Source organism: Mytilus californianus, unplaced genomic scaffold (genome assembly GCF_021869535.1).
Source record: "Mytilus californianus isolate M0D057914Y unplaced genomic scaffold, xbMytCali1.0.p SCAF_5, whole genome shotgun sequence".
NCBI classification, from domain to species: Eukaryota; Metazoa; Mollusca; class Bivalvia; order Mytilida; family Mytilidae; genus Mytilus; species Mytilus californianus.
This window is the reverse complement of record NW_026262701.1, coordinates 83,892,885-83,908,150: the sequence shown is the minus strand read 5'-3', so window position 1 is coordinate 83,908,150 and position 15,266 is coordinate 83,892,885. Positions and strand designations below refer to the sequence as shown.

The 15,266-nt window shown below is 32.7% G+C and overlaps 1 protein-coding gene across 1 annotated transcript in view; it reads left to right on the top strand.

Moving 5' to 3' along the window:
* The first annotated feature begins 1,970 nt into the window (after positions 1 to 1,970).
* Positions 1,971 to 15,266, top strand: part of LOC127702791 (uncharacterized) — a 39,082-nt gene continuing 25,786 nt past the window's right edge. Inside the window, exons 1-10 of the mRNA XM_052207095.1 lie at positions 1,971 to 2,062; positions 5,836 to 6,126; positions 7,900 to 8,118; positions 9,867 to 10,145; positions 10,682 to 10,800; positions 11,282 to 11,395; positions 12,645 to 12,822; positions 13,160 to 13,310; positions 13,750 to 13,853; positions 14,705 to 14,867. Coding sequence (XP_052063055.1) covers positions 2,053 to 2,062; positions 5,836 to 6,126; positions 7,900 to 8,118; positions 9,867 to 10,145; positions 10,682 to 10,800; positions 11,282 to 11,395; positions 12,645 to 12,822; positions 13,160 to 13,310; positions 13,750 to 13,853; positions 14,705 to 14,867 — 1,628 coding nt within the window. The 5' untranslated portion in view covers positions 1,971 to 2,052. The remainder of the gene's footprint in view (positions 2,063 to 5,835; positions 6,127 to 7,899; positions 8,119 to 9,866; positions 10,146 to 10,681; positions 10,801 to 11,281; positions 11,396 to 12,644; positions 12,823 to 13,159; positions 13,311 to 13,749; positions 13,854 to 14,704; positions 14,868 to 15,266) is intronic.

The window sequence follows — 15,266 nt, the reverse complement described above, 5'->3', positions numbered from 1 at the left end:
GCAAATTACGGTGTTATTTTTGGACAATGAAGATGGTGTAACCTTTAGATGAGTTAAAATGAACAAACCTATAGTTTTGTGGAAATGAAAGATACAATTATGAACTATTTGAACAGGTTTCAGACAAGGATTGTCAATCCTGTTGCTTAAATAATAGTAACATGATAGAATGTTTAAGCCTGTAACAGGATAGACAAATTTTTATATTTGTGAATGCTGCTGTGAAATACTCCCTTTTTAAAACCTAACTCTGTTTTCTTTTGTGATCTCGTTTTCCGAGACGAAATTGTTCTTTAAATAAGTGTATCATTGTTTTGGATGATGAATGTGTTGGTAACAGCTGGGCAACCACATAATTTCACTTTCTAAATCACTACTTTTTTTTTGCTGCACTGTTATGCAAGAAAAGTATAGTCTGAAATTTAAATAATGGAATGAGCTTTTGAACTTATCACAATAAAGTTCTATATATATTTATAGGGATAAACTATTTCACAGTTGATCTAGATAAGTATCGGTAACAGGATAGACATACTCATGTACGCCGACTAAATTTAATTTGTAGAAAAAAATGTTCCATCGAATACTAAATAAGTAGTGTTTTTCTGTTAGTAAGATATATTATTTAGTTACCAATATATTACAATTTGCAGTGTTCAGATCAATCAGAAAACAGACAAAAACATTTGAATTACGGTACTCTGACACCGTACGCATGAAACTTGCGTTAAAAACGAGAATGAAATCCTAATAATATCATCAAAATAGATGTAAAGCATGTATATATTATCGATGCAATGAATCATAAATCATAAAAGCCTTCGTGTTTTATTTTACCACCAATCAAAAAGGAAAGAAAAACAGTTACGTTTCTATGTATTACCATGGAAGTATTATATTTCATTTTACTTCGTAAATCCATGCGACTAAAAGTACCTGGTTGCCCATTTGCGTACCTGTTACCTAAGTCGCTTCATGATTTTCGTAGCTTTCTGTTCGTTTTCGACTGATGAGTTCGAATATATCTTTGGATTTTTTACCATTCTTTTTCGAATTGTTTCCCCTTACAAGTCGGCGACGTCTTTTTGTGTAATCGCATTAAAAAGATTTATATGAAAACTTCTTAACGACAAAAAGGTTTCTGGCAAAATTCTTAAATTTTATTTTAAGATATATGTATGATTTACTTTCCACCAGTTATATTTTTGCAGTTAATCATTACAGCCCACGTTTAGTTGATACTTTGAAATATAAGATACTGCAAAGAGACAAAAAAAAATAAAAATAAACGAAAAATTCAAATTAAAAAAAAAAATTGCTTCAAAGATCTAGATGTTCGTCAAACTGGTAGTCTTTCAGAATATAAGACTTTGAAACGTATTCCAGTATTGTAACGAGAAAGTCAACTGAAATTATCTTCTGCCTCTCTTGTTTACAGTCATAACTTTATTAAAAAATACGGAGATGTGGTTAAATTTCTTAAAGGAAAACATTATCTATCACATACAATATGATGTAAGCATGTTAGCAACTCTAGGTAACTTAGCCCTGAACAAATCCCATTATAAGGTAAATTATAAGTTCAGCAAGACTTTCATGTTATTTTTTGTGGGTCCGTTTGATTTTTTTTAATCTAAATACAGTTCTAGATTTGTTTCCCATTTGACCAGAAAATATGTGTTGCCGCATGAAGAAACAAGACACTTATTTTCATATAGATGAATAATATTGCAGTCGTGGATATAATTGATATATGCAAACAAATCCTTCCTCGCTACGAACCTTTAACGGAAGCAAATATGACATAAAGGTTTATAACAAATCAATATTTTGTTCGCCCTTTTTAAATGATGTGTTTTAGAAGACTTAAAGTTCCTTTAATTTTCCTTGTGAAAACAGAAACTAATGATAAAAAGTAATAAAATATGTATCCCATTATAATCAAGTGCGTCATTCAGTTAAGCGAAGACTTATTTCCCGTTGTAAGGAAATTTATAAATGGTCAGTTGATAGATAACTTGGTCAGTGTATTGGTTCGTTGAGAGTAAGCTGATGTGTGATGGTAATTGTTTTGTATTTAAATATTATAATGATATATCTGTCATTGTCTTAGTATAACATTTATATAAGATTATGCTTTTTAACTTTAACAAGGCAATATATTTTAGTTCTTCAAATCAAATAATCTACCTTGTATTGGTATGAATTTAGATATTCACAGGAAGGCCAAGTGCGCACGCACAGTGAGCTAACTTTTTGTCAATAGGGTCATTGCGTGCCGAGTGGTTTAGGCTGCATTATTCTAAGCAAACTTCATCTTATTACCAATTAGACAGATCACCGAGTTTGTGACATATGTTGATCAGAATCTGATTACCCTTCCGGAGATCCTGAGATCACCTCCGGTTTTTTTTTGCGTGGGTTCGTATCGCTCAGTCTTTATTTTTCTATTTTGTGTTTTGTATGATATAATGTGGTTTGTCTTTTGTTCGTTTTTCGTTTTTATCAATGCAGTTGTTTATGATAAAATGAATGGAAATGAGGAATGTGTCAAAGAGACAACAACCCGACCAAAGAGCAGAAAACAGCCGAAGGCCACCAATGGATCTTCAACACAGCGAGAAAATCCCGCACCCAAAGGCGGGATTCAGCTGGCCCCTAAACAAAAATGTGTACTAGTTCAGTGAAAATGGACGTCATACTAAACTCCGAAACATAAAAATGAACTAAAATTAAAAATTATACAAGACTAACAAAGGATAGAGGCTCCTGACTTGGGACAGGCGCAAAAATGCGGCGGGTTTAAACATGTTTAGTGAGATCCCAACCCTCCCCCAATACCTCTAGCCAATGTAGAAAAAACAAACACACATCAATACCCCTTTGGTATGTTCCGCCTCTCTTTAACACAGGAATTCATATTTTCTAGAGTATTCTTACAATAAAATTGAGAATGTGTCTAAGAGACAACAACCCGACCAAAGAGCAGAAAACAGCCGAAGGCCACCAATGGTTCTTCAACACAGCGAGAAAATCCCGCACCCAGAGGCGGGCTTCAGCTGGCCCCTTAACAAAATGTGTACTAGGTCAATGAAAATGGACGTCACACTAAACTCCGAAACATGAACTAAAATTTAAAAAAACGGGCGTATGAAATTTGCGCCAATTTAAAAAAGTTTCGATCTTTCATTTGCGCCGATTTGATTCTTTCATTTGCGCCGATTAAGTACAGGTAAATTACATGCAGGTGAATGTTATTTTTTAGTTATCAATGTAAACCTCTTCCGTTAGCCAGTTGTACATATGTTATAAATTGTCAATTATAACATGTATATAACTGTTGTCCCCTGCAAAAATATTGTTGTCGTTTTCATCTGGCACATAAACTGGTGGATGAAAATCCAGTCTGTTGGTTTAAGTATACATTTTTAAACAGAGTATAAAGACAAATCAAGTGACACTGGTAAATGGCTATCTCAATTTTTGGGCACGTTATTCACCTTATTCCTGGGCAGCTACACTCGTTGAAAATTGTAAGAGGACGAATAACAGTCCTGAATCGTTTCATTCGCATAAATTGACTTCTATTGCTTGAAATCCTTTTTCACCTCCCCGTGGTGAGCAGGGGCCAACAGCTATATACATGTTATAATTGTCAACAGAAGAGATTTATAATGATAAATAAGAAATAACATTCATCTGTAATCTACCTGTACACAATCGGCGCAAATGAAAAAATCGGCGCAAATGAAATGCAAATCGGCGCAAATGCAAAACGCCGAAAAAAACATACAAGACTAACAAAGGCCAGAGGCTCCTGACTTGGGACAGGCGCAAAAATACGGCGAGGTTAAACATGTTTTGTGAGATCTCAACCCTCCCCTATACCTCTAGCCAATGTAGAATAAACAAACACATCGCTATACACATACACTTATAGAGTATGGATAAATAGAGTCAGTATTTGGGTCATTTTCAAAAAATGTCGAATTTTCAGTACACCCATGCTAAATTTTTTATTTCTAATGGAAATTTCAGTTGTAATTGTTTAAATGAAAGCTTGTAGAATTTATGATTCAGAACATTAATAATAAACACGATTTACATCTATTTTCATAAGATTAAAATGTATTTAAGTCCGATTTTGGGGTAATTTGTGCGCGTACAGTTTCAGAAAATTACATTTCAAATGATTTTTTTCCGATTTTCTGATCGCCTTGATATCTGCAAAAGGGACTTTTTAAGAACGTTAATAATTACTCTAACGAAAAATCGTAGCTTCTTTATCATTATATGTAACATTTTATCTACAAACTTAATTCAATCCGCGTACATAAAGTTCATGTCCATCCTGTTACCGCTACTTAAATCAGCCGTTAAATTATTCTCCCTATGGATATTGAATTAGTCAGTGTTGATTTCAAAAGTGCAAAGTAACCTTTACATTTAACATAGCACGTTTCTTGAACGACAGTGTAGAGAAAAGAAATTTCAAGACATTTAGTGAAAAAAAATAGAGAGTACTTTTTTTCATGTCTATGCTGTTACCAACAATTTTGATTAATTACACCAAAAGTATACTTGTAAAAAGTGCAATAGCGTGTTGGAAACCAAATTCACAACAGAAAAACATTATCACCTCACCAAAGGGAGTAGTTATTTCACAACAGCATTCGAAAATGAAGAAATTTGTCTATCCTGTTACTATGGTTACTATGGTTACAGTAACAGGATAGACAATTGTAGACAGAAACGTAGTTAAAAAGTTTATCATAACATATAGTTGTAAACAGAATGAAATCTTTCGTTGTTTAAACGCATCTTAAGGTTATAACGTCTTAATCTTCCCAATTTAGCATTTGCATGTGCAATACTGATATCGGCAACAGGATAGACAAAAAGGTAACAGGATAGAACATTATATAGTGATATATCATTAACGTACGTTCCTGTTACCAATGAAATAAAGACAAAAGTAAACTATAATGTGAGGGATTTACTTGATGTTGGGTTTATTTGAAAGAGAGAAAAAATGCCGAACAATATGAATTCTATCTTAGACTTGCATTACTGGTGGTAATTTTTACAACCTTTGAAACCAATTTTTAGAGGCATTTTTCAGTACAACCTGGAAAATTGGCAAATAATCTATTATTTCACAAAATGAATATATATAGAAGTTTATTCTCTTGAAAACCATCTAATTGGCTACGAAAAACAAGCTTAAAATTTTATCTAAACCTTTTCTAAATAATCCAAAATTTCTTTTGAAAATGGTAACAGGAGAGACAAAATATTGTACCACCTATCAAAAAATGTTCCAAGATATTCTTGTATGACATTATTAAGATTGCATCTTTTAATATGTTGTTCTATAAGTACTGTTTGTTTTGATTTGCTTATGTAGAAGGTTGTTTGAATAAGTAACTTTTAATAAATTTTTCAATTTCAAAATTCGATATTTTTTTGAAAATGACCCATTTGACAAATAAAAGGATGTAAAAACAACACTTTTTAAAAACTTTTCGCATTTTCACTTCTTTGTTCATCTTCATCGTTATGCCTTTTATAGATAGAAAAAAAGGCGAGATATATCAAGGGAACAATCAAAGTAAATGAGAAACTGACAAAGCCGTGGAAAAAAAGAACGAAAATCGACGAAAATAAAAAAAGAAATAGGTGAATAAATGTTGTGTATTGAAAGATTATATCGGGTTTATTTTGAGTGAGTGTGTAAAGAAGACAATGAAGGTGACATGTATTTTATCTTTACAACGAGCTGCTGTACATGTCTTATTCGTATATACGATTCATCTGATCTGATTACATTTACAGATTTTCTTTTAAGGACCAATATGTTTAGAAGAACTTACTACGACCGCGACCCCTACAGATCGAACTACACACGTCGTTCATATGATGATAGCGATATTCGCCCATATAGCAGCTATGGGAACAGATACCGCGACAGTACATTTAATCCCCTCTATTATGGATATAGCCGCAGACCTGATTATTCATATCCATGGGAAAGGGATCATGAATGGAGAACAAGACGCGAGGAAAACAGAAATGAAAGCCGAGAAGTTACGAGAGACGAAAGAGACGAGGAACTTAGAGAACCTGGTAATGTAATCTGTTTGCCTTTAGTTACTTACAATGTATATATATAATAAAACGCATCTGAAAAAGTGACAATTAATACATTATCTTTAGATATCTTTTATTGGAAATACCGGTATGCTAATTGTACTAGATATCTTTAATTGGAAATACCGGTATGTTAATTGTACTAGATATCTTTAATTGGAAATACCGGTATGCTAATTGTACTAGATATCTTTAATTGGAAATACCGGTATGCTAATTGTACACATATCTTATATGGTATTTACCTCCCTCATTTTGTTTCTATAAAAATATTTAAAAATCTGTTAAGTGAACAATTCCTTTCTTTTCCATCAAACATGTAAGATATAGGAGAAGAACACTGAAACAAAGTTTCATAAAATAACGATACCTGGTAACATAACATACCATAACATAACATACAAATTATTGGATTGTTTGTGGTAAAAATGTCAACAATGATTTAATTTTGGCATCTATGCATTACAATTTATTACATTTTACGCAAATATGATGTCTTTTTGTTAATCTATTTGGATTGAAGCTATAACCTTATAATGCTGTCTATGTGCGCTTATTCATTTACTGTTACAAATTATAAGTTTACAATTATTATCTAAATCTATGAAATAAGCCAAATGAGAAGATCGAACAAATCGTGACTTATAAAGTTGGAGCTTTTATTGTGCGTAGTTGTATTGTCTATTTTAGTACATGTACTCTTATTTTCCTTAGTTGCACCAGAGACTTTGTACTATATGTCTGTGGTTATTATATAAAAAAAGAAGATGTGGTATGATTGCCAATGAGACAACTCTCCACAAGAGACCAAATGACACAGAAATTAACAACTATAGGTCACCGTACGGCCTTCAATAATGAGCAAAGCCCCAAACCGCACAGTCAGCTATAAAAGGCCCCGAAATGACAATGTAAAACAATTCAAACGAGAAAACTAACGGCCTAATTTATGTACAAAAAAATAACGAAAAACAAATATGTAACACATAAACAAACGACTACCACTGAATTACAGGCTCCTGACTTGGGACAGGCACATACATACAGAATGTGGCGAGGTTAAACATGTTAGCGGGATCCCAACCCTCCCCTAACCTGGTACAGTGGTGTAACAGTACAACATAAGAACGAACTATAAAAATCAGTTGAAAAAGACTAAACTCATCAGATGGATAAAAATACAAATACAAGTGGACGTGGTCGGGTACTTGTACATCCAAACAACAAAAAGATACTAAGTACAGACCTGAGAGTACTCGCAGTTACTGACAGCTAGTTCAAAGCCACTAACAACTAATAAAAAAAATCATGCATCCAAGACTAAATTATCAATCCGTACACATCCAACATCCAATGGATTTAGTGTTAAGACGTCATTAACAGTCAGAGAAAAACATGACCTTGCGCAATGCCAAGACACAGGTATCGACAGATTGTAGATCCATGAATGTGTATATGTATATAACAATAATATTTAGTTTGCTTTTAATTTACTGACAACAAAATCAATATCAGTACCAATAAAAACAATATTTAATGATCTAATTACAGTGTTGAATTGGTAACCTTTTAGAGTAAGTTTATTTAAAGGATCGATAAGTTTACCAGGATCGTTTCTAAATTTCCGGGCACGGTAAACAATATTGCCGTAAAATGGCATATTAATATTTTACACAATACAGTTAAATTCGAAAATTAAATGAATAAAAATTCATAAATTAAAAAGCAATAGGTATTTTACTATTCCAGAAAAAGATGAAGAAGTCAACAAGAAATTTCACGTGAACAAGGTTGATTTGAATATCAAAAGTAACACGGAAGATCACCACACAGATAAATACATGTGCACAAAGAGGAAGAAGGATCCAGACCTTGTAATTCGGAGAGGACAATCCTTTAAAATGACCATTACTTTTGACAGGCCATATAATAACGACCAAAATGAAATTCTGTTCACCTTCAAAACAGGTTATAAATATATCTATGGTCAAGTTACTGTAAACTAACTAATTTTCGCTACTTTCGCGAGAAGAAAAAATAACGCGAATATAAATCGTTGCGCATATAATGTAAAACTTTTACTTTACTTATTTAACCACATCAAGTGAATTTGAAAATTGCGAAGTGGGCTAGAAAGGGTTAAATACGAAATAAAGTATCCGCAGAAACAAGTTGGTTTAGAGTGAGAAAAACGCATTAGAACGTGTGCCTTTAAAAAGAATTTCATAGTAGTAGAAAAAATTTATATACGTAAAGTTTTCTAGGAATAGATAAGTGTGTTTAATATGTACATTTGACCACTGCGTTTTAAATAGGTTCTGATGACTACATGGGGGTAAACGTCAATGAGAAAGCAACTAAGCAGTAAACATATATGTAACTAATAGACATCTTTATGACTTTGTCTACTTACAGTCTTCATTAATAGACAGGTGTCCATTCAATATTTCAAAGAGGTAGGTCCAATTTCCTTGAAATTTGTTTCTTTCTAATAGATATAAGGAGATTTGGTATGAGTGCCAATGAGACAACTCTCCATCCAAGTCACAATTTGTAAAAGTAAACCATTATAGGTCAAAGTATTGCCCTCAACACGGAGCCTTGGCTCATATAGAACAGCAAGCCATAAAGAGCCCCAAGAATGAGTAGTGTAAAACCATTCAAACAGGAAAACCAAAGGTCTAATCTATATAAAAAACGAGAAACGAGAAACAATTATGAACCACATCAACAAACGACAACCACTGAACATCAGGTTCCTGACTTAGGACAGGTGCAAACAAATGCAGCGGGTTTAAACGTTTTAAATAGGCGCCAACCTTCACCCTACCTGAAACAGGTCATTTTCAAAGAATCTCTAATTTTTACTTTCTTGAATTCATAGTATTACAGCCCAGTGTGTGTACTCTAAAAAGGGGGCTAATAAGGTTTCAACAATATTATGGCTTATTTCAAAACGGATCACCTTATAATAAACACAAGATGATAGCCCCATAAATGCAATTTTGACGGTTTTTGGCAAATGTTGTGTATTTTCGTAAACTAAAACCAAAACCATGTTGAAAGTTTTTTTTTAGCAATGTCCTTCACTGCAAAATTTTACAAAAAAAATGTAATTTGGCAATTTTGTGTCAAAATGCCCTCAACGTTAACGCTGAATAGTATTTTGACTTTATGGAAATATGTAAAATTGATGAATAAATATTCAACTATATGATATAGACTTTATAATATTCATCTTCCAGTTTTATTTGAATACCTTTATATTAAGACCATTTGAGTTAAACAAAAACAGAATAAATTGGCCCTTCCTCTTTTAAATCGCCTCGGCACGAGTCTAAGAAAGATTCTGAATAAAGATAACGTAGACTTTGAACGATCAAACATCAAACTAAATTCTCGGAATAACAACACAATACAACATTATGACAAAAGACAACCGATGTCGAGGTTCGTGCCTTTGACATGCGCATACACATGTGGCGGAGTTAACTACAAACGTGGAAATGAAATTCCTTCAGTAAAATTAATTCTCATCTTGTCATAATTATGTATACATGAACATTTGAAACATAAAAATATAATGAAGTGACCTAAAGGGAGACTTATAAGCCTTTAATATACACGACTTTCTAGAAAAAAATATCTTTCATATATCACAATTAACATTGTTACAACCTAGATCATGCTTGGATATTTTTCTTCTGTGTATTTAGGTAAATCACCAAGACCTTCAAACAAAACACAAGCCCAGATTATCATGCATGAAAACACAAGTAGTAGAGGCGAAGATAAAAAAGAATGGTTCGCCAAATTATTGAATAAGAAAGAAAACAGTATCGAAGTAGAGATTACACCGCCATGTACCTGTGTCATTGGAGAGTGGAGGTTTACAATACAGACAGAATCTAAAATAAAAGAAGACGGAGACAAGTTAATACTTACGTATAAACACAACGAGGATGTTATTATTCTTCTCAACCCTTGGTGCCCAGGTCAGTTTATGTAAAGACAATCATTATTTAGTATTTCGAATTATTAGGTTTTTTTTCCTTGTATTTAAATTTATTGTTGTGAAGAAAATCTGCTTTAAAAAATCTGATTTTAATGGATGTCGACGGCTAATAACCGTCGATCATTTTAATTGTTTCTAATGCTATATGGAATTAACCGTCAAAATGTTACTTTTTTACTTGCATGATGTGAATGTTTTATTTTTCATTTGTTCATCTCGACCTGAACATCCATGAAATATTTGCCACTGGACGTTAATCAACCAACAATCAATCAATCATTTGCTGATCGTTAACAGAAGTAAAAAGCAACTCATTGTTTGGTGCACTTCAATAACTCTTTATAAAGAATACATGTTTCATATAATAGTTGTTCTTTTGCCTACTAAGCATGATACCCATCTTTGAGTCTGTCAACCAATTAAGCCTTCCGTTTCCTACTGTAATTCCCCCCCTTTTAATAAGCCCTAGATGTCTTCTGATATTTACTACCAAAACAGTGTATCAATGATTTACAGATGATCTAGTTTACATGGGAACAGAGGAACTATTGAACGAGTACATACTTAATGAGTCTGGTGCCATATGGAGTGGTAATTACAGACAGATGGGAGTCAAACCATGGAATTTTGGACAGGTAATTATTTTGACTTGAAAACGTTGTCTTGATTTTGAAGACGAATATCAATAAAATAAATGTTTCTTTGTCATGATTTCGTCGTACAAATTGAAACTGCGTATGAATTGTATGAAACCATTTTAGCAGTATGACTAAAATATCCTATTTGGTTATTCGAAATTGTGTTCTCATGTTCAAAATTGAATTTAAAAGTTTGAATATGTATAATTTGAGCGTAAAATAAATGTTTCTCAACTATTTGACTAGAAAAAGACTGAAACGGATAATAGACAATTTTTATTAAAGAATAATTTTGAACGAAAAATACTGATTTCTTGTATTAATTCACTTATACTGATGTACTTGTTTTTGTTTGATATTTTTGAAAATGTATCTCATGGCCATCATGGCCTGTCTCATCTGAAATTTATACATTGTCAAAAAAGTGGAAACTAATCATTTCAGTTAAACTTTAATAATCAATCATTAAACTTTTCAGTTCCGCGATGGTATACTTGACACATGCTTACATCTTATTAGGAAGGCCTACAACAACACAGTCGATCCTGCGATGTCCGACCCTATTAAACTCGCTCGTGCAATATCAAAAATGGTAAGTACTTAATCCAGTAAGTTGCTATAATTTATTTAAAATTATTGTAGGTGAGTTCTTGTGATTACACATTGACAGTACTCTTCAAAATAAATATAAACATCTGGTAACATTTAATTTTTTTTTGTTTAACTTGTGTCAGTCGGTTGCTGTTTCATTGAATCTTGGCTTACATCTTCTTTTATTCATATAAGATGATCTGTAACCCCATCATTATAAGCGGGGATAAATCTTCACCGGCATTTGATTAAATACAATTGTTTAAATAGCCAATACCTTCAATTGACAGTCATGTCTTCTTTGCCTTCAACAGCTACATTTTTTGTACTCCTTAAAATAATTGCTACAGTTAAACTATGATAGTTTGATCGAATTATCTCTGAGAAATCCAGTTCCATTATATTTGATATAATGGATTTAATCATTCCTCCGCGATACCAAATGTCATACATCATGGTATTGCATCACCACCGGATATAGGTACCAACGAAGCATAGAAACAATGATAGCAAAAAGTATCTATTCTATTCCCCGTTCAGTAATAAAAAGCTATTCGCCGTACAATTTATCCACTTTATTTACATGATTTTTTTTAAAACAACAGTTTATTTGGAAATACAGTGTTCTCCAATCTTGAATATGAAATGATTCTATTCTACGAAAACGTCAAATGAATAGTTGAAGGATAAGTATTTGTTAACAAGTTTGAACTCGTCAGATGCTTCGGCTTTGAACAGGTACCACCCGGTCCGATTCTGACGATTTGAAGAAAGGTAAAGCCAATTAAGGATCATTATTAGCCCTAAATAGTAGCTTCGTTATTAGGAATCAGTATCACAAATTTTAACTTGTCAGCAAAACGTGGAATATAATGAAAAAAAGAAGAATTTGACCTTACCTGATTTCACATTAGTTTTTTCCACCGCTTCGGGGGTACCAAGATCCGGTTTTGATGCTACATTGTGTATATGTTTTCTAACCTGCTCGTAGGGGTTTGAATCATGCCCTTAAATTTTGCTGGACACTGGTTATATTTTTTAAAACAGTTTATCGACTCCCCCACCTAAATCCGTTTCTGAACAGTGTAAATTTCGTGTAACCCAATTGTGAATGTCTGTGTACAGACATGAACTATTCTAAATTTGAATTGTGCATAAAATGGGATTCACGTTCATACCATGTTGCAATATCGGAACTAATTCTAAGTTAGAACATTGCTTGATTACAATGCTGTTTATTGTCCTGAAAGGTGAATGCTCCAGATGACAATGGTGTTCTGATTGGGAATTGGAGTGGTGATTACAGTGGCGGGACTCCACCAATGAAATGGGTTGGAAGTGTGGCAATATTGGAGGAATATGCCAAGAACCAGGGTACACCAGTTAAGTTCGGACAATGTTGGGTATTTTCAGGACTGACTACTACAGGTAACAACATAAAGGGAGATAAATGCATTTAATTGCTTTATATTTTATTGCGAGAGGCGGATACTGGTGAAATTTTTCACCAAAAGAAAGAATCCTACGAATGCAAAATAATTTTTTTTCTTGTTTTAGGTAATTCTTTCATTATATGAATATGAAAGTTTCGCATGATTTACATGTTAAAATAATACCTTAGTTTTCATAATGATATTGATCGTCCTGACGTACATGAAATATCAGCCACTGGACATTAAGCAACCAACAATCAATCATATTAATATGGAAAGGACTTAATATAATAATGAAAATAATAATTTTAATGCATGTTTTGATATTTTAGTGTGCAGAGCCATTGGATTGCCAGCACGAAGCGTAACAAATTTTGCCTCAGCTCACGATACGGATGGATCAACGTGTATTGATAAAGCTTTCGTAAGGAAAGGCGAGGATTTAGAAAAGGTTGACATTGCGGGTTCAAGTGATTCCATATGGTACGATTAAACATTTTGCATTTCAATATATGTATGATTGAAGTTTAAAGATTAAATCAGCCTTTGTCCTGTTTTCATTCATTATTTTTCCTGTCCAAAGAGAACAGTTGTATATGTTACATATATTCCAGGAGTCAATCTTAATTAATTGAACAGTCTACAAACATTCCAGGAATCGATCTGAATTGTGTAAAGCTAATCATAATTTGAAAATTTTTAAAACCACTTGGAACAAATTACATGTGTTTGCTTGATGATTGAAGGAAGTGATAATGAATGATTAACGGAAAAAAATTAGAATCTTTTTGAAACTTGACTAAAACAGCTAGCGATATACACTAAAAGACTGGTTTGTAGTTTTCTTTATTCAATTTGGTAATATTCTGAACTAACATAATTACTTTTTTATTCCTTTGAATAATTAATGTTTCAAATACAGGAATTTCCACGTATGGAATGAAGCATGGATATCAAGACCTGATCTTGGTAAAGGTTATGATGGTTGGCAGGTTATTGATGCAACACCACAAGAATTAAGTTCAGGTAATTTGTGCAGCTTATCTGATTTTTTTATATACTGTATATATCGTTACTCGGAGATGTTGCTGAATAATAAGATAACCGTTGGACGACCTATTTAATCACACGAATGAGTATTTTTTATGTGAAAATTAAATATATTCATCAAGGTTTCCGTTTTTCATAGCTAACAATATTGAAATTTATTGCACACAAACGTATCACGAATAATTATATAAAACCATTATCACTCTGTGCATCCGGCCAACCTACGTCGTACAATACCTAAAGATATCTTTACCGAATAATTAATGTGCGAACTAGAATTTCATGAATGGTGGGAATTTCATTGTTTAAATTTTGGATAATTGTAGCACGTTTCAATATAGTTTGATTGCGTCTTTCTGAAATTTGTATTCTATATAATGTTCTACATAAGCAAGCATCCTTTCGATTTTGACGATATTTGAATCTCTAGAAGTCAAGGTTTTGGATTTAATGAATAATAAATCGACACTTAATTAAGAGCACAATTCTTGATAGGTTTACTTTAATCTAAACGCATGTGTTGGTTCAATAACGACCAGTTCAGATCCCTTTTTAATTGTTTGATCCAGCGTTGGGACTTTTGTGTGTAACAATAGCTCAGATGTGTCTTGTTCAATGCTCAGTTTTCTATCATAAAATTGTATGAAATTTTATCAGTCTTTGATTCCAACCAATAAGAGCCAATTCCTGTTCTTTAAAAATAGAATATATTAGACTCAAGTTAGATTGACTAAAAAAAAGACAAAACTCCTAAAAGCTCCTGATGATGGTAAATTCAGAAAAGAGCTTCTGACACACCAAATTCATAAAGTGTTATTTTCATTTAGGTGTTTACCAGTGTGGACCAGCACCTGTTACTGCTATAAAGAAAGGAGAAATTGGACGACCATTTGATGCTCCTTTTATATTTGCCGAAGTAAATGCAGATATTGTTCATTGGGAAATACTTCCTAATGATTCATGGGTTATCATTAAAATTGACAGTAACGAGTATGCATTTGCTATAGTTTTAAAGAAAGATGCATGTAAACATAGACAGGGTTCTTACAAAGGATTTTTAAAGGCGAGTCCAGGGACTCGTCATTTGTGGCCATGGCGAGTCTAATAGTGAAATTTCATTGCTATGTTATTTATTATTTAAGTCGCCATGACAAAATAGAGGAAGAAATTGACATCAAATTAAATTTTGATTTCTTTTAAACTTTTGCTATAAAATGACTCAGGGACTCGCCTTAGTGAGAACCCTGCATATGCCATGTATTATTAAAGTTGAAAACACAACAGCTGAATCTTACTTCATAATTATCAACTATGATCTCGAGCTCAAACTCGAACTGCACTAAGAGCTATCGTATTTCATCCAATTACATTTTTTATGGCAAATATGAA